The 27,032-nt window shown below is 43.5% G+C and overlaps 1 protein-coding gene across 3 annotated transcripts; it reads right to left on the bottom strand.

Annotated features, from left to right (window-relative positions):
* Positions 1 to 11,836: 11,836 nt before the first annotated feature.
* nap1l4a (nucleosome assembly protein 1-like 4a) lies at positions 11,837 to 26,629 on the bottom strand. Of its 3 annotated transcripts, XM_080003074.1 has the most exons (15): positions 26,555 to 26,629; positions 25,460 to 25,491; positions 24,716 to 24,788; positions 22,555 to 22,699; positions 22,267 to 22,353; positions 20,980 to 21,111; positions 20,807 to 20,878; positions 20,552 to 20,691; positions 20,303 to 20,448; positions 16,102 to 16,121; positions 15,858 to 15,977; positions 15,673 to 15,708; positions 15,528 to 15,581; positions 14,805 to 14,840; positions 11,837 to 13,654 (listed from the first exon to the last, which is right to left on the bottom strand). In XM_080003074.1, exons 2-14 carry the CDS (start codon positions 25,473 to 25,475, stop codon positions 14,835 to 14,837), a joined length of 1,047 nt encoding a protein of 348 aa, XP_079859200.1. In that variant the 5' UTR covers positions 25,476 to 25,491; positions 26,555 to 26,629; the 3' UTR covers positions 11,837 to 13,654; positions 14,805 to 14,834. The 3 variants fall into 3 exon arrangements, with proteins under 3 accessions (XP_079859200.1, XP_079859198.1, XP_079859199.1); XM_080003072.1 differs by lacking the exon at positions 14,805 to 14,840; XM_080003073.1 differs by lacking the exons at positions 14,805 to 14,840; positions 26,555 to 26,629 and adding an exon at positions 26,145 to 26,175.
* Positions 26,630 to 27,032: the final 403 nt, after the last annotated feature.

Below are 27,032 nucleotides of genomic sequence, written 5' to 3'. Positions count from 1 at the left end.
CGGTGTGTTTTGGAGCCGGTGCTGTTTTTTCCGGCGTCTCCTGGGAGAGAGCAGCTCATCCAGGAGGCTGCTGGGCGGGGTCATGGGATCCCCCCGGGGGAATGTTGTGACAAACCTTGGGTCCAAATCCGTGTCGCCCCCGATGTTCAAGTTCAAGTTCATATTCAAGAGAATATTTGTCACATACATACAGTCATACATATATGCAGTGAAATGTCGTGACGCCTGTGATTACGCACAATAAGCTCTATAAGCTGTAAAAATACCAAAAATACTAAAATGTGTGTAATCGACACACGCAGTCGACGAACACCACGACAAATCAGGCGGTAAGAACCGCTCTGGCATCGAAAATGCGGGCGTGAACGAGGGGTTGAGGACGATGATCCGAGACCTTGTTTACTTCCACGTCAGTTTCCGTGTTTGGCATGAACACACTCGTACACATGTGTTATTCATATGTGCGTGGGTGTGACGGCGCTCAGCAGGTGGAAGGACCAGAAAAGCCCGGAGTCGAGCACATCTTGCCCGGACATGAAGCCGTAGCGACTACAAGCGTAAACAAGGAGCTCCAGACGCACCGGGGACAGAAAAAGATTCTGGCATATCCTGTTGAATTTTAGCCACCCATATACAAACTGTATGCATGTTTTTTCATTGTATGTGTGCACTATTTAACAAAAACAACACACGCTGAATGTGTCAATTCCAGCTTCTTTGTTTGATAACCAACCTGATAACACCGGTGTTTTCTCAGAGCTGCATGAGGTTTAGCTCGGTGTCCTAAGCTGGTGCCTGCGTGGTGAGCACGGTTTGAATCCAGACTTCATCTTTTTCGCAGTGTATTTAAAAAGAAAAAGCCCAAAAACGCGTTTTCTACTTATCCAAAGGAAATTACCTCAAATTATTTATTTTCACTATTTATATTGAAAATATCTACTTTGATTGTATTGCATATTTTGAATAGTTTATGGTTTCTATTAATGCTTGATTGGCAATATTTTGGTTATATATTTATATATTATCATAATATTGTGATATAGTTTAATGTTGTCTTGAGAAGAAATTAACTTTATAGGCTGTTCTAATGAATGCTTCAACCTGTATAATATTTCAAATTTTAAACATAAAATATTAAAAATATCTATCATTTCCACATTACTAATGATTGCTTCTCAAATATGTATTGCGTGTGCAGACCCACCTTTTCAAACTGGACCTGTCCACCTCGTGAGGATCTCTTCCCCTCCCCTACTTTCATGTAAAAATAAATAAAAATAAAGATTTAAAAAAAACTATACATATATATATATATATACACACAACAATATATACACCTGTGGTCATTCACGTGAAAAAACATGAACAAAAACAAAAAAACAATGCCTGATAAAAGGGCACCATGGACATCAATGGGCAAAGGGGCAGGTTGCAGGAGTGTCACCCCCTGCAATGCATTGTGGGGTGCGCTCGTCCGCGTAGTGTGTAGTTTGTCATCATTTTTTTTTTTTTTAATTAATGATCGAGGTCTCTTTTCAGTTGAAACAAGTGAAAAATAACAAACAGAGTAGTACAACAATTACTATTGTTTTTAAAAGTAGTCCTATATTCCTGTTCTAATGATTACAGATTGTTCATTAAATACTAGGGAGTACGTAGTAAGATGTAATGAATTACATCAATCGAAGTAATTGTGTTTCATGTGATACTGAATGATCATAGAAAAACTAATTATTCAGGAAGCTCGCAAAATAATTAAACTCTATTGAAATTGGAAGTATTTAATGGAGTATGGATGTAACTACAATAAATTTACTGGAGTAAGTTGAATGGAGTAAGTATCCTATGGGTTTACTATTGCTATGCAATTAATTTTCATAAAGCACTTTGCTGCATTGTATTACATATGGACATGCAGGGAAATTGACATTGGCATTATTTGTTTTGTTTGTGTGAAGAAGAAGAAGAAGAAGAATCTTTAATCGTCACACAGCACACCACACTACAACACATGCACGCACACACACACATGCACATGCTTTGGATGGTGGCCGGTGAAATGTGGCCTTTGCATTTCACCCATCCTGGCTTGTCCTTCCTCCAGGGGCACAGCCAGGACCAGTGGGCAGCATTCGTGGACGCGCCCGGGGACCTGGTGACGAGTGTCCATCGCTGGTCAGACGATGATGTGTGCATGTTTTTGGGGGGGGTCCTTACTGACGTGAGGTGGAGGAAACCCCATGTGAGCACGGGGAGAACGTGCAAACTCAACACAGAAAGGCTCCTATTCTGTGTGGAGTTTGCATGTTCTCCCCGTGTGCCTGTGTGTGCCTGTGTGTGCCTGTGATGAGTCCGCCTGTGTGTGTGTGTGTGTGTGTGTGTGTGTGTGTGTGTGTGTGTGTGTGTGTGTGTGTGTGTGTGTGTGTGTGTGTGTGTGTGTGTGTGTGTGTGTGTGTGTGTGTGTGAGTTCTCTATAATAAAGGAAAATACGGATGTGCTGGTGACGGCCTGCTGACATGTACAGCAGCCAGCAGGTAACAGCTGCACTGTGAAACATTTATGACTTTAACCCCTCTCTCTCTCTCTCTCGCTCTCTCTCTCTCTCTCTCTCTCTCTCTCTCTCTCTCTCTACCGCAAACACACACACACACACACACACACGCACACACAAACACATACAGCCATCCCGCTGTGCCCTCTGGTGACATGCCCTTGTGATGAGACTCCGCAACTATTCGAGGCATTGTTCTGATAAGCCGCCTGTGCTTGTGTCTGTGACAACCCCGGCATCTGAGAGAGCGTGGGAAAAAGAACAAATGGCAGAAAAGTGCTGTGCAAGAGACAGATGGACCAAGCGCTGAGAGATGAACCGCTGGAAAAACAAGGCACACGGGAGGCCGTCAGGTATAAAGTCCTGAATTACGCGCGCACAGAATTGCGACGTTTATGTGCCGTGCGGCCTTTGGCTTACCGCAAATAATCCATCTTCGGTCACGGTCCACCCCGTCATGCATTCATCCAACGCTGCTTGGGCTCAGAAACGAGGAAACTCCTCGTAATCTTTGCTCGGCGCGGAACGTAACGCAACCCTGGGTTGATAAACGTAGACCTCACCTGGCTGCCGTTGAACCGTTGAATCTGCGTTCTTGGATCCGTGACAATAAGTCGTCCTCAGTGAAAGGGCGCCTGTGAGGTATGACCTACAGTACTGTGCAATGACAAGACTGGAGAGTACAGCACCTCGTTCACGCCAGTTTCAATCTGCGAAGAATGGCCGGTATGCAGGTCTGTGAGTCTTCCGCCGGCCAGGAATGTAGCATTCACGCTGCTCTCTGCATGGCTACGCCATGGCTTATGTGATAAACCAAGAGTCTTTCCATAGAAACACAACTAATCTATAGCGGGAGCAAGAATCTGTGGCTTGGACGGCGGCCACGGGGTCTTGGGGACAATGCAGTTGGACCCAGCTGTATCCATGTTCAATATTTCCACCCATCACCGTTTTGGATCGATGGCAGGGATACACCCAAATACTTTCAAAACATCAAAGCTGCACGCATTCCAGACTTTCTTTCCATCCCAGCAGTAAACACACTGGAGGACCTTATCAAGGACGGTGATCAAAGGGATCATACTTTTTAAGGATTCTAACACACACACTAGGAGCCAAGGCTGAAGACAGATACTGTCAAAATCACCCTGATATCTGATATACTCACAAGAGTGTGCACTACTGAGGTGGAAACTCTCTACTAAGTCAAAATGTGTGACACCATCTTTTGAAAGTATTTCGGTGTGTCCCAGCCATTAGTCAAAAGCCGCGATGGGTCCAAAGGGTTGAACGGAATACATCCCAGAGTGATCACGAATTTCTGACCGTCTCAAAATGTGAGCGTGCTCCTTGATGAAGACAAGGGGTTTTACATGATGTGATTCTCTTAAGATCTTGAAAATGTGTCTGGGGCTGAAAAACCTTCACACCTGTAAAGCAGGCATACGGCATCCCCAAAACACTCACTTTCTTGGGCCTCATTCCACTGAATAAAGACTTAACTTAACTACACACTTAACAAAAGCAACCAACAGCTATTAAACGATGGGGAATGTGGAAGGTGTCCAACAAGTGTTTGCTGATCATGCAATTTAATGTTCCTTTCACCTTCTGCCATCGGCCTCGTACACTTGAACATGAGAAAACTTGCGAAGATCGCATTCATTTTTTAAATGAATGCGATCCTTGCAACTCGGCTTCGCTTTGGGTAACCTGTTCAGGTTGATCTGGTCCGCCTGGCACAGTTCTTATCCGCGTTTCCGAAGCCAAAGAGCATGATTCAGATTAAACAAAACCACACCTAGTTCCCTGTTCATTCATAAATCTCGATAGCGACGACGAGGCTGGGCGTGCTGCAGGCTTTTTCCCACACATACCAAGGCGCCTGGCTACCGCCACTAAACAAAGAAAATATCTAGATCAAAGTGCCCAGTGTTCCTTAATCCTCACCACATCCAAAGTGCATAAAGATAAGACATTTTTAACACTGTATCCTTTTCCAAGATTAGGGCTCAGCTGTGACCTTTTACAGTATATAACGATAAAATACATTCTTCACAGGGACCTGGAAGCGTAGTGTTGTATATCACTTTCTCACTGTCCATCTTGTCTTTTTCCAGTGGTTTCCGGAACCGACCTTATCTCTCGTGGCACATTTTGTTTGGGCTCATGTTGATCTTCCGTGTTCTCGTCGAGCTATCTGAATAGAGAGATTTGGACGAGCCCCATTGGGCAAATATGTAGAAAAGGACAAAGATGTTTGTGGCAGTTTCGCCTACCGCACACCACCCAGGTGGTGTATGCAGGGACACAGAGACACAGGCGATGGTGTTGTAGAGGCACGGGTTTATTTTTGAGAGTGGGCTAGTTGGAATAAGCCCAGGAGATGGACATGTCATGACAGGGCTCCTCTTTCCTGAGCGTGTGTGGGGATGGGGGTTTTACCTGTTGCTTGTTAGACCAACCAACGAGCAACAGATCGCAGCCACTCTGATCCTGTGCCCCTACTACCTAGACCCAGGTCTAGACTGCTCAAACTACACCATCCCCACAATGTTGCTGAGGTGGTTTGTCACAAAAAAAAAACACAGAGTCTTGCTCACATCCTTGTTTGGTCTAAAATCCTGGGAAGGAGATAATGTTGCAGCGTTATTCTCTATCTTACACGGGCAACAATCAATGTTTTCTTTAAGGATGGAGCTGTCTTCTTCAAGGTCCCACATTGTTGGCCTTCAGAACAATCGAATATCAGTTCTCCGTCAAGTCTTCTTCAGACTCTTAATTGTCCTCCGTCGGTCAATAAACATCAAACTGGTTGGGGGGGGCATTTCCGCCTGAATCAGTGTTTACTCCAGTGGTGGTAAGGGGGGCGGGAGGGTCTGGGCTGCCCGTGATACTGCCTGTTGAGCTCCTTCAGGTCCCTGGAGACAGAGAGCGGCCTTCAGCAGCATAAAGGACGCCGCTTTTCCGTCCCCTCTCTGGAACTCGATCTGCTTGTGATCTGCCCGAATGCCTCCGACCCGGGAGGGAGGCCTGGAAAAAAAACCTCACACAGACACACAATGATGCCCCCTCTTTTCTCTCTCTCTCTCTCTCTCTCTCTCTCTCTCTCTCTCTCTCTCTCTCTCTCCCCCTCTCGCCCTGCCAAGTGCTCAGAGCAGCCCAGAGTGTGGCGGTGGCTGCAGCTGCGTTTGGGTGGACGGCCGGAAGACGACTGAACTGGATGAAGATGAGAGGAGGAGAGGATGAGGGGACGAGGGGATGAGGGGATGAGGGACGGTATCCTCCGGTGCCGCTCTCAGTTCTCTGAAAGCTGCACTTTGTTCTCTACTTTATTTGAGCTGAATGCTGACATTCAACTGATAAGAACAAATGTGCCGCTCCCATTGTGCGACAGTGTTTTTTACAATATACTGTATCTAAATGATCTCAGAATCAAAATTTGCTTTTCTATGTATTCTATATCAGTTATTTTCTTTAAAAAAAAAAAAATATATATATATATATCGGTTTTTTTAACACCTGTGATGTCAACATGCTGGGCATACAACACAGATTATTTGTATACTATTGCATCTAGGACAGAGTTAGTCTCTAGTGGAGTTCAACTTCTCAACCTGCAATGCAACTCTCGTTTCAAGAATGTGGAATGACAATGACATTATTTGTTTTGTTTGTGTGTGTGCCTGTGATGAGTGTGTGTGTGTGTGTGTGTGTGTGTGTGTGTGTGTGTGTGTGTGTGTGTGTGTGTGTGTGTGTGTGTGTGTCCATCGGTGAGTGCAAGGGACTTGTCCTAATGAGTTCTGGTGGAATTATATCGTAGCGCCTCCAAGCAGCAGAGCACCACGCCCTGCAGCTACAGATGATGCCCGAGCCGCCGGAGAAGCCAGGAGCCAGCGGAGCAACACCCACACACATCCCTGGGGAGCATAAACCTGACCCAGAGAGTGTATTGAGACCCAGCACATCCGAAGCACACACATACAACCCACCCCTACATGCAGGCATAGGTCGCACCAGCAGGTGCAGGACCCAGGCCGCGCCGACAGACCGACACCCGGTCAGGACCCCCAGCAAGCCCACCAACGGCCTGCGCAAAGGTGAGGCCTGCCATACCACAATCGGCCATATGGCCCACCCGACCACAAGTCCCCAGCATCCACCCATGTAGCCGAGTGCACTCGGCCCAGGACACCAGGATGACAGCCCCCCCACCAAGGCCCGCAGACAGACAGATATGTGGACCCTCCACCACCCCCGGCACCCGGGGCACCCGTGGCAGAGAAGCCATGCAGCGGGAGCAATGCCGAGAATATTTTTGTAATAGAATATTATTATTATTATTATTATTATTATTATTATTACTATTATTATTATTATTATTATTATTATTATTATTATTATTATTATATTTTTAATAAAAGATAATACAGTGACTTAAGACAGTTAAGAACTTTTACTTTGAATCATCAACCCACTAATTTATTTAAAGCCTGAGAATTAAACCCTCAAATATGTCAGTGTTTTGTTTAAGAGCAGCTGGCTTTTTGGTAGACAATTGAAAAAAAAAAGCTCATTCTACCTTGTTAAATCAACCAGAATACAAAGTGACAACTCTTTATTTTTCTATATATAGTTTTAAATTATAAATAAGACTGCTCTTTACAACATTTATCAATTTCCACTTGAAGATCATTAGAATGCTGTGCCTTGGGGCCATAAACCTTAGAAATAATAAATAGCTAAATGAATGAATGAGGTCAAATTAAAGTTGGTAAAGTTGGCAAAATTTGGCATTCTGCAAATGCCAACTTTCTGCTGTTGACAGACGTATTTTATTTTTTAGAGGGGAAAGAAAATAAATTAATTTGATTTTTCATGTTTTCTGACGGAATCCTATTTTGAATATAAATAATCAGCAATTTCAATATAAAGCATTCAGTGTAGTATCAGCAAGGGGATGTCCATGTAGGGCTTGTGTTATTGAAATGAGACAATTCTACGATCGATATATCAATCCTGTCTGTCTCTTGTAATAGATGTATACCTGGATAAACCACAGCACATCAGTGTTTGGGGTCTGCAGAAAGCAGAGTTTGATCTAAACCAGGCTGCTGCCCTCCTGTTCCCAGACTCAGTCACAGCTCCACACTTCAGTTTCCCAGACGACCCTGGGACATGGATGAGGTGTTACTCCACGGACCCTCCCGTCTTCCAGAGCCCTTTTCGGGGAGATAAGGGAGTGAGACCCTTCCGTTATCTCCCCAAAAACACCAGCGTCCCCTTGGCAGAACCTCTCAGGCCTTCCCTTATCGCTCCTGCCAATCGAGGCAGATTCCACACATACTGGTTTCCTGATCTAGTGCTTGGCACTGTAAGCACATTCCTCCAGACTGGAATCAATTGTCGCTGCTCACGCCAAGTCATTACAGTGCTGAGACAGCATTAAGATTCCATGCTGACAGACATTTCCCCCAATGCAGAGGTTCGCAACCTTTTTTTGGCGACCAGCCTCATTTTTAGTGCTGAAGAATTAGATGACTATATCAATCAATATGGGGAAGTTTCTTCTTTATTAGGGGTCCATCACGAAGTGCAGGAGCTGGGTGGGGCCTATTTGACATAATCTGCCATAACTCCTCAACACATTGTGCTATTATCATCCAATTTGGTAGGTATGTGCAGGATATGACTCTGAGGCACTGTGAAATCTGGTATACTTTGGTCAATCGGTGACACTATGGCAATCGTATGAGGTTGATGACATCAACCCTCCCAAAACTATCCACAGAGCAGGCTATCACATCAACCCCTAACTTGTAAAATAACTCAGGAAAGCTCTCTTCTCTCTGCCCAACAGTAAAACACCTGGATCAGATGGCTACCCGGTGGAATTCTATAAACACTTCTGGCCACTTATATCCCCATTATTCATCAGAATGGTTACAGAGATGAAGTCAACCTCCACCATGCCTCCGCACATGAATTCCGCTCAATTTTCGGTTATGCTCAAACCCAATTAGGACCCAACCCTCAGCTCCAGTTATAGACCCATAAGCCTTATTTATTGTGATTTAAGATCATTAGGAAAAGACTTACAAATAAAATTGAAAAAGTAATTTCATTTTTAATTCACCCAGACCAAACAGGCATACGCTCATTCAGTCTGCTCAGCATATCTCAAAGGAACAACTTAAATACCGTTATTGTCACTACAGCCACTCATTCAATGGATCAGAATCCTCTACAACTTCCAATCTGCCTCTGTCATCACCAATGGTTACACTTCACAGTGTTTCACTCGACAACGCGGCACAAGACAAGGATGAACGCTCTCCCCTTTACTATTCGTCATCTTTATTGAACCCCTTGAAGCGGCCATCCGTCAAAACAATATTATCATGGGCATACAAACACAAAACTCTGTTCACAAAATCAGTTTATATGCAGACGATATTTTGTTGTATTTACGGAACCCAATATCGTCCCTACGGGAAGTGTCCAATCTTATATCTAAATTCTCAGCTATCTCAGACTATTCAATAAATTGGACAAAAACCACAGTCTTACCACTCATTGCAGAAGACTGGAATGCTGCAACCCAGAAACTTCTCTTAACCATCACAACGGGCAACATTAGATACCTTGGTATTAATATTTCCACCAATCTATCAGATTTGTTTACCCTTTACTTCACTCCATTGCTCAAATCCATTAAAGAAGACCTCACTCAATGGAACAAGCAACCCATCTCATTAATTGGTAGTATAGCAGAAGTGAAAATGAATATACTACCAAAAATAATTTACATTTTCAAGGATCCCATCCCAACCAACAGTAAATTGGTTCAATATTCTAGAGTTTATAATAAATAAATTATATTGGAAACACAAGACATTGCGAATTAAACTAGAAACACTACAGAAAAAAAGAGATTGTGGTGGCCTAGCAGCCCCAACCAGAGCATCAACTGGGCCATGGATGGCGAGACAATGAACAAACAAAATTGCTTTAAAAGCCCATTCATCACAACGACTCTGTCACAACCCAGATTTTCTGGTTAAAAACAGACCAATAATCTTCAGGTTTTGGAAACAACAAGGAAATACTCATCTGGAACACATTTTTTAAAACAATTGGGTTATATCCTTCCCAACCTTAACCCAAAGGTGTAATATCGGTGGTCACAGTTTACTGCAATTCCTTCAACTACAGCAGTCTCTAAAAGTTTAAATCAAATTGACGAACAAAACATCCTACAACCACCTCCAATGATTGAACATCTGACTCACATCGGTAATTTAAAAAATATCTTTTCCAGAATAGAATAAACTTTTATTAAAAACAACCATGGGAGCTTATTAGCAACAATTAGCAACATTAGTAACACCTTTTCCATGACCCGTAATTCCAAAATGCAATTCATCCAATATAAGATTCTGCACAGAGCTCATATCACCCAACACAGAATGTTCAAAATGGGTTTCGTGGATAAAAAATTTTGCTCTCACTGTTCCCTTAATAGCAGAGATGACCATCATATAATACTTGAGTCTTCCTAAGTCGGGGCTCAACGAGGCTCTGCGGTTGGGTAGGTGTTGAGTGGCTGTGGGGACGTCAGTGGTGCTTAGTGCTGTAGCCATGGGGGGGTCCCGGGCCCCACGGGGCGTTAGGGGGGCCGAGGGGTGGCCTTTGCTCTTGTCCCTGGGTTGAGCTGACTGGTCTCCAGGGGTGGGGGTAGGTGGTGGTGGGCAGTGTGTGTGTTGTCTGCGTGTTGGTTTGAGAAGTGGTTGCAAAGGGGTCGGATTGTGGGGTCGGGTCTTGGCCATTTGGTTGGCGCGCCAATGGGGTCGCCCGGCCCGAGGCATTCCGTCTGGTCCTGTGACCCGGGCAGGGACCTGAGCCTTGCCGGGTGTGCTTCGTGCGGGCTCCCTATGTGGTCTCCTTCGGTGGGGGGCGGACTCGCGTCATCGCACCTGGTTATCCTGGAATCTGTTCTCTGGCGCTTTCGGTGCGGGGGGCATTGGTTGCTAGGGGGCCGGGCTGTGGGTGGGGGGCCGTTTGCCGGCCTCTGTTCTGTGGTACGCAAATGTGGCGGCTGGGGGCTGGTCAGGGGCCTGATGGGAGCTAACGCTACAATTGCAATGATGATACTGTTGCAGGCATTTTGCACAGTGCAACTCCCATCAAGATTTCCAGGAAAACCCAAAGACCTTTAAATTTTTGCCTGCAAACTTCCCATGAAGAATTTTATAATGGCCTGCAACGTTTTTGCAAGCAGCCAGCATGCAATCAGTGAATCTATGAAATGTTCGCAAGAGTTAGAGTAAGTGAACATATCATTTGTGGTTAATGGGGGGTTTCTAGTTTACGTTGTGTAATAGTACACTCGTTATCGTTCATTAGGGGTCCAGCACGAAGGGAGGGAGCCCTATTGTTTTTGTACGGATATTTACTTTTCTAGCCATTCTCCAGCTGAAAGTGCCTGGCACTCAGAAACCGTGAAACCCACGGACACTAAAGTAATGAATTGTACTCAGGGCAGTTCAGACATGCTGTGGTCCAAGTTTGAGGAAACATCGTACAATATCTGTGGTAAGTGTTAGAAAAAAAAAACCCCCGGCAGTGAGAACCGGAAGTAGCGGAGGAAGTGGGGCAGAGCGTTTTGTGACAATCTAATTTGGTATATGTGCAGGGTATGATTCTGAGGCACATTAGTAACCACATTTAATTCAACCGTCTTCGATTGGTTCCATTTCTGCCATTGGTACAATTGCTGCGACTAACCTGGGCCCCGTGCGTTGCTGCCTCCAGCTATATTTTCCTCTTACTATTTTGGAGCCAGTTCCACTCATTTCATGTGATACAATTGACATTCAGTGCTTGACAGCAACAGATCAAAGCTACTGTACTGACAGTACATGATTGGTCAAGGTGCAGATATTCCACTTGCATATTAGGATACTGTTTCACATGTTTCATTCCCCTTTTTCTCCTAAAGAATGGAGGGAGCTCCAAATGGTTTATAGAGAAATAATATATACATATATTGAACCCATTTATCAAAATGTAGTATTGGAAATATACCAAATATGAACCTTAGAAATGTCCTGCAACGCAGTGTGCATATAAGTGACGCGAGGTTGAGAATATCTGTTCCAAGGACTCCCAAATAACTTCCAGGTCATAATTTACAAATATCTGATTGTACGATCAAACCTTGAAGCAGATTCAACGCCCGAGAAACACACACAAAAAAAAAAAAAAAAAAAGACAGAACCAGCATTCTCATGTCGCACAAGTTTAATATAATTTCTTAACTAATTTTGTACAAATTGAAAAGAAATATTGCGCAAGTAACAAATTACGAAGAACCGGATAAGGCCATTGCTAGCACACGGTCCGGTGTGGGAGGCTCGAGGTGGTCACCGTGGCTTAAGAAATGTGTCCAACGGAAGATGTACAATCGTTCATTTTTAAAGAGGGGGTAGGTAATATCACACTGTCGCCATTCACTGACCACGGGAACCAGGTAAGTGCGCACACACACACACACACAGGACCCATCCGCAAACTCCCGAGTGCAGTACAAAATATCTTGGCAACCTCCGACACGTCATCCAGACATTTGATTGAATCTTTTCCGACAAAAAGAAACTTCATAGAATTTTATATAAACAAACCTTTTAACCGGTGAATGACATTATACCGCGTTAAAGAGAAATTGGCAGAATGTTTGGTACACCAAGGTGTGTAGTGGGGTTTTTGGCTTATTGTTATTGTGTTAAAAAAAAAAAAAAAAGAAAATTGGGGTTTCAAAGTAAAAACAGTCAGCGCTATTTATGTTAATATACAAACACCCACCCCACCTGCATCCCATTAATAACCCTTTTATAGCAGATTTGTTAAACACTAGATAAATATAAACCAAGATGTTGCAAGTAAATAATACCACGTGTTGTCTCCTCACCGTGCCATTAAACAAAAAACAAAAATAAATCAAAGTAAAGCTGAGGCCAGGGGACTACGGGTGCTGTTCATGAACCAAGTGTCAAATTTCCACAGCCTGTTGTAACAAGTGCCACAGAGCGGCATTTCGACCGCGTATCGTTGACTTCCATCTCCTGGTTAAGAAGCAAAAAGAATGGAGACGCTACAGACATTCAGCTGACACACACACCTCGACGGCGACAAGTTTGTCCATTGAAGTACTCTGTTATGGTTCACTAAATGCTTAAGCCCACCACATGTGGGGGAGTCAAACTACAAGTACAACACAAAACTTCTGAAATACAGGAAACCAATTTAGATATGAAAAAATATGGCAGTATACACCTTGTTATTCTGTTAAGACTGAATGAGGTTTGAGTTGACGAGAACGGGGTCGACGTTACAATTATTATGTTCCCGCAACACACCACTTCAAACAGCTGCATGAAACCAGAATAAATAGTTTAATGACGTGACAAAGAACGTGAACAGAAATCAAATTGAGAATGATCACACCGTGTCTCCGACACAACATAACCAGTAAAAAGTAATTCAGCAACCCCAGTGACTGTTAAACAACAGCTGTTCAGCAGTTTCCTGATAAACAAAGACTTATCTTATCGGCATTAAAAAACCCTGAGTAACTAATTTTTATTCCATGAAAACTAAAGTTGGGAACCGTTCCTTTACCAATTTGATTTCACAATATTCGGAGGATCTTGGCAGTTAAAGTCTCCGAACTCCACCTTACTGGAGCAGTAGACTTCTGGAAAGCAGAGTCGTTTTTTTTTTAGTTTTTTTTTTTTGTTTTTGTTTTTTTACAAGAATCAAGCCACTTCTGCTTGGAGGAAATGAATGAAGCGAAATATAATTAGGGGGGGGGGGGGCCTCAAGACAAAAGAAAACAGGTCATGCACATCGTAAAAACACTGTGTGGTTGCGTTCTATTGCATTTAGATGAGAGTTCGTAAGAGGCCGAGCCTGCGGGGGGGAGGTTGCGCGTTCTGATTGGCTGACGATGATGATGTGAGGGACTGCAGGTCTCCACCAGCTCCGCTCCCCTGATCTCAGTGGTTACTGCTGTTTGCACTCGGCAGGCTGCGCGTCAGCTTTCTGCGGGGAGAGAAAGATCAGCAAAACAAAAAGAACGGGTTACACATAATGGGTTTAAAAAAAAAATAATAATAATAATAATAATAATTAAAAAAAAAAAAAAAGTTTAAAAGTGAAATAAATAAATAAATAGATGAATGAATAAAAGGACAATGAAGCCACTTTTCCACCAAGGTACAGGAACTGAATGAAGGAACCATTTGGGGCCTGGGAACACGAGGAGTCCCTAAAAGACTTCTTGGTTGCTTTGCCCACTGCAGTGGAATGTGGAGATCGGGAGTAGGTGGAGGAGACAAGAGATCGGAAATCAAAGCGGTTGCTGTATTTGGGGATGTGGCTTCACATAGCGAGAGACAGCGAGCCCTACGAGCAAGCGGTGTGTGTGTTAAAAAGTCTGTTTAGCAGAGTTTAAAAAAATGGCGGTTGGGCTGCTTGCCGATTCTCACGCTAGCTTGCGTTTGATCAATCGCCCTTGTTCAGTTCAAAAAAATAAATAAAAAAATAAGAAAGCTCCCCCTGTGGAAAAAAAAAAAAAAACGGGCGTTCCTCAGTTCCTGCGGTGGAAAAGGGGCTCGAGTTCACCAGGTCCCAAAGCATTTTAACTCGTAAGACCGAAGACATTGACACGGAAAGCAGAGACCAGAGTGTGAGAGACGAGGCGCGTTCCACTTCATTTGCTTTGCACTTGAACAGCACATGGAACCATGTTAGAGGCGCCTGGGACAGGGTGGAGCAATGAGCGGGTGGATTTACACGGGGAAGGGAAAGGCGTTTGAGGGACGCTGAAACTAATCCGATCAGAAGGAGAGAGAGTGGGGAGTTGAGCACCTTGGGACTACGGGGAGAAGAAGGGGCGGAGCGACGGAAGTGAAGAGGAGAGAGAGAGAGAGAGAGAGAGAGAGAGAGAGAGAGAGAGAGAGAGAGAGAGAGAGAGAGAGAGAGAGAGAGAGAGAGAGAGAGAGAGAGAGAGAGAGAGAGAGAGAGAGAGAGAGAGAGAGAGAGAGAGAGAGAGAGAGAGAGAGAGAGAGAGAGAGAGAGAGAGAGAGAGAGAGAGAGAGAGAGAGAACGGAAGGAGGAGCCAGAGAGTGACAAGCCAAAGCCAGTGGACTAAAGAGTTTATTGTGGGACGCCATCTTTACTTCTCCCTTACCTAGAAATGCATGGGGTGAGAATGATTTGATTATGCCTGTAATGGAAAGTTTGGGAGAGAAAGGAGAGACAACAATACGTGAAGTTTAAAAATTCTATGGAATATGTAACGTCAAAATTAAAACCACCGGAGAGAGCAGAGCCAGGCTGCAAGGGCTACACGGCCAACGCCGTCTAAATCTTGTTCGATTGAGGTCCCAGAGTCAAAATCTTGATATGAACAAGGTTGAGAATCACTGTTCTAGTAATCCCAAAACAATGTAAAACTGTCATTCAATCGCCACACTAGCACGTTTAAAGTACTTTTTTTTTTTTTTAACTGTTCCACTTGGAAAGGACATGGAAATTTCACAGAAAAGCGGGAAGTACAGTAGCGACACGGCGGCATAAAGCCTGAAATCAGACATTTTATAAACATCCAAGGAAAAGACAAGAGGCTTCTGAGAATGTTTCCCACTGTTTTGTGTCTTAAATACCAGCTCAAATTAATTCACTTCTTCATTCGGCACACTATGCAGCGAAACATTTGGGAATTATTAATTTCCTGTACCAGGACTTATATTAACAAACAAGGCCTCGTGGAAGGGACACAAGGTTTCAGTTAGTCGGGTTAAAGTACCACCCAGACACAGACTAAAGAACACATCCTTCTTAAATGAAGGTAAATACATTTTGGGACACTTCGCCTGTAGAGCACATGTGCAAATGAAAGCAGAGCGCTAACCTTGGGGTCAAAGTCCCCCTCGTCGCCGTCATCGTCGCCCTCCTCGTCCTGCTCCTACAACACAGGAGCGAGAAGACACAACAAGGTCAGACACTCGGAGAGCTGCTGCCATCTTGTATGGAGGTGCACCGCACAGCCTACCGACCTCCTCGTCGCCTTCCTCCATCTCCTCCTCTTCAAACTACAATCGAAGTAAATGGTGAAAAGATTGAGTCAGTGGAAGCAAAGCACTGAACAGCGGAGCGTCATGGAATGAAAACATGGCCGACGGGATTTCCCCCCCCCCCACCACTGTGTCTATTCGGGCGCTCCTGTGTTGTCTATACTCACGCTCTCGTCGTCCTCCAGCGCTTCGCCGGTGAAATAGAGCACCGCCCGGGGAACTATCCTCTCACGGAAGAAATGACCGATCTCAAAGTCTGTGGCTAGTGTGATCTCCGAGTCCTCATCCTGTGGGGAAGAACGCTCGCGTCAACAAGATGAGACGTTGCTCCTGGCAGGTTCATGGGTCACGGTGGACCGGTGGCCATCGAGATTTAGGAGGGGAGGCAGTTGCCAGCTAGGGATTACTCACCATCTCCCCGTCTGGAGAAACTGCAAGAGAAAGATCAAACGGTAATTAAAACAAACTAAATATAATATTCTGACAAATGACAAACGCTTATAGTGCCTGTACATGTAGTTGTCCATGTAGTGTTAGAAATAAGAACCAACAAGCCCTAGGCATCGTATAATATGAACTTTTAATCCATACACCCGTGCTGAAATGACCAGAACAGGTTGAGAATGAAGAGTCAAAAAAGTGAGCTCCAAATGTCAGCAGCTCCACCCTTAGGGGAAATTCATAGACTAACGATGACATCATCCGTTTTCTCTTGCCATAAAATGTACCGTGAATCCCACATGCACATGATATGAATGGGTGGGTGGGCGGGTGCACTCCCGCACAGAACGTAATGTAATGTGGCAAATGCCATCTACCCGGAACAGTAGTGCAGGGTTGATTCTTTACAAGTAAAATTTACACAAAAACATCCAGTTTTACAAAGTCCCATGGCAACAGAAAGCAAGAGAGGGACGTGAGGGGACGTACAGGTTTTTTTGGAACAGGACGGAACAGTCCTTTAACTGAGTTGGGTTTAAAAAAAAAAAAAATAAAATAAAAATAAATAAAAAAAAATTCACACATATAGGAAACAAAAGAAAATAAATACATTTAAAATTCAAACACAGGGCGGGCACCATTAATTATTCTGAACTTCTCTTCAGACACTCGCCTCACTTACACTTTGAATCTGCTGGGAACCCACCCCCTAGACACATGGGCCAATTACCCACTATCCTGGACACAATTAGATAAACCTATGCACATCATGACAACCCCCCAATGAACTTGAACGCCCGCCTCCGCCCATCCCCCAATCTCATACACAGAGTGTTGAGTTATTTATGGCAGACTAAAAAAAACAAAAACAAAAAAACTTCACACCTTCTTACGTTTTAATTTTCTTAGATATAAAGATACCGAAACCATACAGTTACTGTGGCCCAAAAACCGTCATACATACCAAACCCTGGACCCACTGTACTGTATTGGGCACATGTTCCCCTCCTTGTATATGGTACCAAGTCACTCACTAGCAGTTAGCTAGCGTGATTAGAATATAGCCGCCAAAAACAACTAGTCTTTCTCACTGATGTAAGCGTGTCAAAAGAAAGTTGACTAACAGGCATGTACATGGAAATCCATAACTTTGAATTCTGTGAGCAAGCAGGGCAGCATTCCAGGCGCCGGCATTATGAAAGAGTCACACAGGTTAAGTGGAGCCTCATGACAGAGGTATTACTCAAAATACCTTTTCATTCAAACTGATGGTTGGAGATAAGAGCAGATTCAACAAACAGCCACTTCCTCCTGTGGTCTTCTCTTAATTATAGGATATCTCTCTAGTGTAGTATAAGTGAGAGAGATGTGGAAATTGTGGTTTCAGATGTGCAGTCAATGGATTAGACTCTTTTTACATGTATTCTTTAAAATGTGTGTGTGAGAATTAAGTGGTGGCTGATTCACTGGTGGACTTGTGAGGACACATCTCGGAGCCACACACCTGAACCCATGTGAGACTGAGCCATTTATATCAGCCAATGGCCCAGAGGCAGATTGAGCAAACCAAAACACACTAATGTGCTTAACCAATGAGTAATCAGTTATTCAAAATGTCGAGTCAGAATAGGTCCAGGCATGTTTAACATGGGAGTTGACAGTAGGGCTGAACGATTCGCAATGAAATAGAATGCAATCTTCAATCTTCTGCGATTAAAAATGTTTTAATGTTACACAATCTAAAAGCTCTTTTAAGACTAGTTGCAGTTTTATTTAAAATAACATTTAAAAAGAAACAACTTTTAAAACATTTTAAAGAGAATTTCAACAACTTTTGTTTGAGACATTGTCTGCAGTATTCAAAACTGAATTTCGCATTCGACACATCAACCTATGACGGCTTCGGGAGAGAGAGAAAGAGCATCTTTAGAGTTGTGTTTCCTGGTAGTGATCAATGATCTGTTGCACTGCCAATTTTAGTAATTATTTGTATTTAATAATAATATTACCGGATGTAAGTAATAACCTGGAGCCACAACTTATCACCGGACTCCCAACCGCGCCATGCGAGACCACCGTCTCCAAATCCTCCATCGACTTCCATGCTACAAGCACCAAACCAGTCTCCGTGAAATTAATAGGGAAAAAAACAAAAACTTTCATATCAATCCACGGTTATTTAAGACATTTAACTTCCAGAGAACACCACCATCTACCGCTGGAGTGGCCATCGGCTCTTCATTTTCTCCACGCCACACCCACACACACACACACACACACACACACACACACTTTTTGTATAATACATTTGTAGTTGTGGTGCTAATGATAATAAATTGCAATTATTGCATACAGCATGCTTTTCATTCCTTAACAAATGACTTGCCTTATTTTAAAATAAATGATGGTTTGATGAAGGGACGTTTCAACAATTTGGCTTTTTCAAAAATATGTTTTGTTAATGTGGTTCCTGAGCTGGGAAAGGTTGAGTACAACTGCTACAGAATTTTTTTATTGATTGTGTTTGGTGAATATCACACAAGGAGAAAAAAATAATGCCAAATTGCAATATTAAAAAAAAAAAAAAAATCTAAATTTGATTATCTTCCCAAATTGTTCAGCCCAAGTTGACAGTAAAGGAAAGATGATTGAGTCTATAAATTCTGTGCATTTACTAGGTGACAGGTCTCAAGGGAGAATTTGTTGTTAACCCTTATGTATGTGACAAATAATCTCTTGAACTTATGGAGCCACATGACTCATTTGACTAGTGTGCATACAGTTTTAAAAAAAACTGTGCCATGATTTGCCCTTATGATTATTTGGGATGGACTGGCTTTGGTTCCATTTGAAAGCACAAATAGAATGATTGTTCTGTAAATGTAATATTCAACTTCAGAACTTGGCATAAATTTGAATTAAACCACAATCGGTAATTTGAAAAACATTTGCGCTAGTGGACGTTACAATACAATAGTATATCCCAAGTCGATGTGGAAGCTTCAAGGTCAAGAACGTTCTCACAGCAACATTTCAATGCCACATAACTGCTTCCTGGGAGGTTGCTGTTGGCTGACCAGATTTTTGCAGCTTTGTGTCACTTTTACCAGCCCAACAGATTCTGCTTTGTTCAACCATGTCACTAAGCACTAAATAAAACTCAATGAGTCGACTGTCTGGAAAGCATTCCCATATTACGGCCATAATTGGATATTCCTCTCATTCATGAGTTTAGATTTTGATAGAGACCTGCAATCGATTTCTATGGGTAAAAGCAGGCAGTGCACAATATACAATGAATGTGTACCACGGGCACCAGCCCTGTTAGAAACAGGAAACCATCCGGGAGAGTTTGATATGGACTATGCCGCCACCTTCTGGTCAACTCAGCTCAGTGGCTTCACTAGTACATTATACATCTAGACTACATTGTTCAATGTCGTTTAATTATTTTATTTATTTATAGACTCATACATCACCATAAACCCTGTTTCTAGGTCATTCTGGAACAGGCTCTCTCTCCTTGGTTTGGTTCAGATATTGAGGAACAACGTAGCGGTGCAGAACGCACTCTGACACACACCTGTTACGGTGTGTGTCAAACAGGTGTGTGTCAGAGTGCGTTAAGCAGATGCAGACCGGGACGGCTTTCTCTGAGATAATTACACAACTTGATCCTTTTATTTTGCTATCCTTTTAAAACGCCTAATTAAGCGATTGTTTTAACTGAACCTCTGTGCTGTGGCCAGTGAGACTGTGCTCCGTCCCGTGTTTGCTGCAAATTACTTCTTCTACGCTCTTTGGCTTACCGGTTGTGTCCAGTTTAAAACCAAAATAATCCCAGATAAGATGGCAGAGGGAGAGAGAGAGACAAGGGTGCATGGAGAGGCCCACTGGAGTGCCCGCGATCAGCTGAGATTCGCTCCGCTGCCCCCCGGCGAATATACCAACAATCGCCAGTTGTTGGGCTGAGGGTCGCCGATAGGAACATTTCCCACATATCGCACAACCTTAATCGAAACATTGCTGAAGCTCAAAAATCTTGGAAAAGCCATTACACAATGCAGCCTGATGCCATCAACTCAGTAGGGCACCATCTGATCAATTGATTTCTTACTATAGAAGTCACCTTCAAGGAGGATGCACACATGCTTGTTTTGTTTCTTCTCACCTTTGATGGGGTTGAAGAAGTTGAAGAAAGAGTCATTGGGGACCTGTTTGGTGACAGTGCGGACAGTTCCACGACCTTTATGCTTCTGTTTCTTTTTAATGGTTTTCACTGTAACATCCTTTCCTTTATGCCAATCTATCAGACATCTGCAGAGAAAGAGACAAGCTTAGAAATAATAATATTTTTTTTAGGTCAATTTCTATCCTCTACTCTGAGTAAGAAACCCTGTTAACTAGTTGTGGCTCTCACCCTTCACAGTCGATGATCTCTGGTCCCTCGAAGGAGAAAGGGTCTGAAGCGTCCGCCTCAGACTTCATCTTGTAGATTTTGGTGAGGACAGAGTTGTTGAAGAAGCCATTGGACTCAAAGTGAAACTCTAGTGTGAAACTCTGCAGACAAGGTTAAGAGTTTACTCAACAAAATAGGAATAGTACCAAATCTCACATAATCATTTGACTGTTAAAGCACTGTACCATCACATCGTATTACATAGCTGATACTGACCATTGGCTGTCCAGGCTCAGAAAACTTGACTTGGATGTCTTTCAGATGCTTTAAAATGGGCTCGTCATGTTCCTTCGGTGGAGAGAAGCAGTACAAAGATGTTTGTCAGTCATAAACACTGCAGAATGCTGGTAAAATTGGTGTGGAATGAGATGGGCCAAAGGTCGACGTACCTGCAGTAAGTCACTGAGCATGTCTACGCTCTTAAAGATGGTGAGCCAAAACTCTGGGATGCCTTTGGGGTCTTCCTCTGGTGTAGCATCTTCCTTCTTCTCCTCAACTGCAGCTTTCTTCTTTAGCTCCTCCTAGAGGTGGAAGTCAGTGCACCACTTCATCGACTTATTCATCATCTTAACAGCGCTGGATGATAAGATTGGGTGAGTCATCTAAAAGAAATTGCCATGTCATTGTATGGGCGTGAATGTGCAATAATTTTTCTTTTTACAGTTTATTTTTCTTTATTCTTTGACTTACCAAAGGCATGCAGGTATACATGAGAAAATTGCTTTTGATTTCATCACTTTTCAGGAGGAATGAAGCGTTGTTTCAATGAGCTGTAAGGGTACCAACAAATTTGTCCACGTCTGTGTGTGTGTATATATGTATATAAATGGTGTAATTCAGAAACTTTTGGTGGTAACCGTCTTGCCACGGTTTGATGTTCACCACATTCCACTGAGTGTTAGTTTCAAATAGTGAAAAATGTTTCTGGTGACATTCATATTCAGTTAGGACGAACAATGAATCCATACCAAATCGTAATTTGAAGGGACAATTTTCAAGCTGCAGAACGCGCAATCTCTCTTTTGAAATATTATCCAACACAGTGTGAGACCTGCCGCATGTTGTCCGCATGCACCAGAGTTTGGTTTATTTGTATGGAATACTTTGCCAAGTCATCCAACTCTCAAGGCAAGGATGTGTATGTCCTTCGATTATAATGTCCTTCCATTATCTCGTCAACCATTCATCCAATTATCTCGAAAACCGTTCACTCGATCTATTTCACACTTGGCGGGTCTATTGCTGGGGACCAAAGTACGTGCAGTGTTACATTTGGTGCAATTTGGAGCAATATTTATAACCTTTTAATAAACAGTGAGCCAGCGGGGGGCAGGGCTTCAGGGCTCTGCGAGTCACAAAGAGTGTCTTTTCTCGGTGTATGACTTCAACCGGCAGTTTGATCTTCCATTGTGGAACACAGGACATTTTGTTGAACTGCGCCATTAAAATATCTTGGAAAGTCTTAAATTGTTAACGGGCATGCAGTAGTTATAAAATGTAGAACCCTCCACCAATTCGGCGAACAAAGAAAAATTAAGGGGGTTTTGTGGCCCTGCACTGGTCCTGCCTTGGCCAACCCTGTTTCCAGTGACATTAAAGCGTAAAATGAAATGTAAAACAGTAGGACTTGGGCCTTGAGGCTTCTTCAGAGAGCAGCTAATCAAAGCTCAACTTACAGCAAGCTCCTCCTCTTCCTCTCTGTCGCTCTGCCACTCGCACTCTTCATCTGAGGGTTCCACGGTGCCCGTTACGATGTCTCTTCTCTGTGACACACATGCAGCAATAATCATCGTTTGGGAACAGACATTAAGATTCACTGCGCCACAACATTTATTGTGTACAAATATATTTTCGGAGGACCAATAGTCATCCCTAAAATATCAATTTATTGATATTGCGAACTCCCCCCCCCCCCCCGAAATAAAAACACGGTTGGGGTTCCGAGGTGCATCTCGGTGCAGTACCTTGTCGAAGAGCGGCTGGTAGAGTGCTGCGTACTTCCTCTCCAGCTCGTGTACCTCCTCGTAGAACTTGGCTTCGATATTGCCGCACTGGACCTGTAACCTCTTTAGGGCGTGCACTCGCCTCTTCACGGCCTTGGGCAGCATGCTGCCGAGGGAGAGAGATGAGTATTTGCAACCATCAATGTTGGGACTAAAACGTCTTAGCATCTAATGGAATGGTTTATCAACTTTCTTTACGGCTCGCAACCTTTGTGCAAAGAGTGTGACAATTTTTATGTTATTATTTTGGGGCCAGCACCACTAATTTCTTTGGGGTTTCACGATTCAGAGTTGAAAATCGATCTAAATGAGCATTCGAATTCGAACTTCAAAATCACAAGCAGGTTTGAGATTCTCCCCCTATTTTTTGTGGGTAATATTGTCCGACACGGTCACCATATTGGGGTAGCCAAGATCCGCGGGTAAACAAATGCAGCGTGCGCTGGGGGGAGTCGACCGCGGCTCGCCTGGCTCCAAACCGACTTTCATGAAGTTTGGTTCGGAGTTGGGAGAGCTGCGATCGGCTCGCGGAGGATCCACTGCTCAACGAACGCTGCACCTGCTCACCTGGCAATTGTGTTACAGAAATGAAATTCAAATAGAACTGTAATATAAAAAAAAAAAAAAAAAAAAAACGAAACAAAAAAAGTTCATTATAACTTCATCTCGTGCAGGGAACACACATAAGAGAGAAATATTCCCGGTAACAGTGTGTGAAGACTGCGCTGGTGCCCTGTCCTCCAGATTTCACTGTGTACAAGGGAGAGTGCTGCGTCTTTCACCAGAATGTCCAGTAGTTCAACAGATGTGGCGATGAAAGTAGGAAATAAACCCGACCATCACGAACGGAATGTCTTCTAGCGCAGAGGTTACCTAACACCGGCACGTGGACCATACCGGGCCATGGGACATTTGCCACCTGACCTTGAGAACCTGGGTGGGATTTTTCCAGGAGAGATCCGCTCCACAGCAGAGCAACAGCAGGAAACGGAGTAAATTAAATACAGCTAGAATTTTTATTTGCTTCGTTTGGAGAAAGGTTCGCTCTGATCGGAGCTGCAGGTAGTAATTTCCTTTTACCACCAGCGTTCCCCTCTGACAAAAACAGCATCCATTTTTCTGCACTTATTTTGGTGAGTAACTTAAAGTTAGTTAAATAAGTAACTTATTGTTTATCATTCTAAAGTCTAGTTTTGCTAAAGCTCTTAACTGTTTAGGTGTGTTGTTTAAATATTCTCATATTTCGGTTATTATTTCAAATTTTTAATATTCAAATCAAAGTTACTTAAGTTACTTTTTTCAAATCAAGACTGGATAGTCTAACAATGGCATAGCAGTCAGTGCTAAAAAAAAAAAATGTTGAAATCAAAAGTCAAATCAAATCGTGACACCCCTATAATTTATGGATTACAATTCACATTTAGGCCAATAAGCAACGGATTGAGAAATAACAATCGTTCTTGCTGTACTGACATTACTGATCAAAGTGCAGATATTCTACATTGCATATTAGGAAATAGTTTCATGTGAATTTAAGTATTGCATTTTATACTTTTATTATAACAGAGCAAATGGATTATGTTGAAATGATGATAAATATTATATGCGAGTGCTTGTTCGTCTCCGCCGCCGATGCACTGTTACCGGGAATATATACTGAACTTTATTGCTATCACATGTAAATTGATTCGCTAACGTTAGCCAAAACATCTATAATCAATTATTTATTTACACAATAAATACACATTAGAACAGAAGGCAATTTCAGCATTCGAATAGTGATTTTTTTTTCTATTCAAATGTCGTTCCTGCAGCTCTAATACAAGTAACCCCACGTGGGATCTTGAACGCTAGGGTTGGAAATGTCTGCTGTAACGAAAGATCCCGAAAACTTTGCTGCTTCACCAAGGGACATGAATTGGCGACTGGTTACGCCAAATGTTGTCCAGTCGGTACTAGATTGGAGAGGTTTTTCCCCTCACATCTCCAAGAGTTTAGGGTTACTGCTTATGAACAAATCTTCTCAGTAAGTCCATTTCACTTCAGGAATTGCACTCATTTTGTTTACTTTATAGGGAGCTACTGGCTGAAAAGGCTTCCTCCGACAAACCTCCTGCTTTACCTTTCCATGTTTGGGAAGCTGTCTGGTCTGTCCACCTGTCCGCCTGCGCCCGGCATCCCTTGATCTCCTTTAGCTGCCAATCCAAAAAAAGGCAAAAGGAATCATTAGGAAGAAGTGACTATATTTTCAGAGCAGGGCGTTTGAAATAGATCACTGACTTTGTTGACTTGTTTAAGATAGAGTGAGGGTTTGGTTGGCAAATACTGGCATTCACCACAGGGTGTGATAGGCTGAAGCGCAGTAGGCTTCCGTAGGCTGTGCCTACTTCTTTCTTTTGGATTAAACCCAACTGCTGCAACCTCAAACACTAAGCTTTATAGGAGGAGAGATGTGATATCACAACAACATCACATGACTATGACCCCCCGTTGCCGCAGCAACCGAACAGCAAACGACACCATGACACTGGTTGTCACCAAGTCAGACGCACACTCACTTGTGGCTTCTTTCTTTCTTACTTTATTGCGCTATTTTCGACCTCAATGAACACAATTTATAGCCCGACACTCATTGAGGCTTTTAATAATTTCAACAGACATTCTAGCAACACCTTCAGAGATCTCCACCTTCTGGGAAATAATCACATCCAAACACCGGGCCAATCACTGCTGTACATAACACAGATATATAACTTAACATTAACGCACCATTATGACAAGGGACACCAATTTCGCTTGCTGAGATACCACACCTGTGTGTAGAATACACACAAATCTCAAATTCAAGAGAAATCTTTGTCCTTACCTTTGTTGGCATCCATGTGTGACAACTCCTCCCTGTGTGTGAAAGAGGTGAGGTCATGGTTACAATAGGTCTAACGTGAAAATCATTAAATAAGGGACAATAACTTAAAAGTGTAATAACTTTAGACATTGTAGGCATACTAGTAATTTTGTGTTAGACCTCACTCATCCCTTGTTATCCTTGTCCGTATTGTTGTGTACATAACTATTCATCCTGTAAAGGATCCCATCTATATTCACACCCACAGCTAATACTAGCAACCATACTGCCACTCGGCCCCTGCTTTATCCTTTTAATTTATCCTGTGCACAGAACACATTTGGTATATTATATTCAATCATATTTGAAACATTCTGTAAATTAGTAAGTATACTTTCTTAGACTATTACGATTTTTTTATGCCAACTGACTGTACAACAATGCACCAACCCTTACCAACACAAATTCGTGTATATGGAAATGTACTTGGCAGAATAAACTGATTCTGAAGGCTAAACGATCAAAGTCAAAAATCGTAAGGCGAAATAAAACGAATAGCTGCGTTGATAGAACCACTCGGAGACGGAAAGACGGAAAAGGATGACAGGGCGACGGTGAACACAACTGCGATCGTTGACGTGAGCGATTGTGAAATCAACAAGAGCAGCGTTCGCTTCGATCGAGCGCAGGCCGATGACGCACGGACCTGCTAACCTTAGCCAGGCTAGATTTCTGATCGCTGGGCAGCGTCTCCCGATCCGCAATAACAAGGACGGGACGTCGCGCTTTCGCCGGGCGGACCTTTCGGGCAACACACACACACACACACACACACACACACACACAGGTCAACCACTGGCGATATCGTGGGCAAATGAAAACCAAACGACCTGGCCTTAGCTTAGCCGCTAATGTTAGCTTAGCCGCTAGCTTTAGCATGGGCGGTGCCACAGACCGTTGACAGCCGCTAGCCTGGCTAGGTAGCGGGCTATCAGGTGCGAGGCTATCCAAGGCGGTTCGTGAGCCGTTTACCCCCCGCTCCATGATACTTCATGGACGCATTTTACTCGTTTGTGCAGCGGACTCGGCGTTACCGGTGTGCGAGGCGCCATTTACCTTCGACTGAGAGAATTCCGGTCGCTCTTCCCACGCGCCTCAGCTGCTGCCACAAGGATCCTGCGACACACGCGCTCCAGAACACTCAGTCCTGATTGGTCGGAGGGCTGGTGACGTAGGGCTCCGCGCTCCAGAATGCGCGTTCCCGATTGGTCAGAGGCCCGGCGACGCAGCGCCCCCCTGCTCCGGAATGGCACGGGGAGCAACTGGTGGGTCACCTGCTGCGGAGTTCTGCGTCTGATCCGACCTCCTCTCATCTCATCTCATCTGATCTCATCTCATCTTATTGATCTGATCTGATCTCATCTCATCTCATCTCATCTCATCTTATTGATCTGATCTGATCTGATCTGATCTGATCTCATCTCATCTCATATCATCTCATCTCATCTCATCTTATTGATCTGATCTGATCTCATCTCATCTCATCTCATCTGATCTGATCTCATCTCATCTGATCTCATCTCATCTTATTGAT

This window comes from Zeus faber (genome assembly GCF_960531495.2).
Source record: "Zeus faber genome assembly, chromosome: 6".
Taxonomy (NCBI): Eukaryota; Metazoa; Chordata; class Actinopteri; order Zeiformes; family Zeidae; genus Zeus; species Zeus faber.
This window is presented reverse-complemented; position numbering and strand designations above follow the sequence as displayed.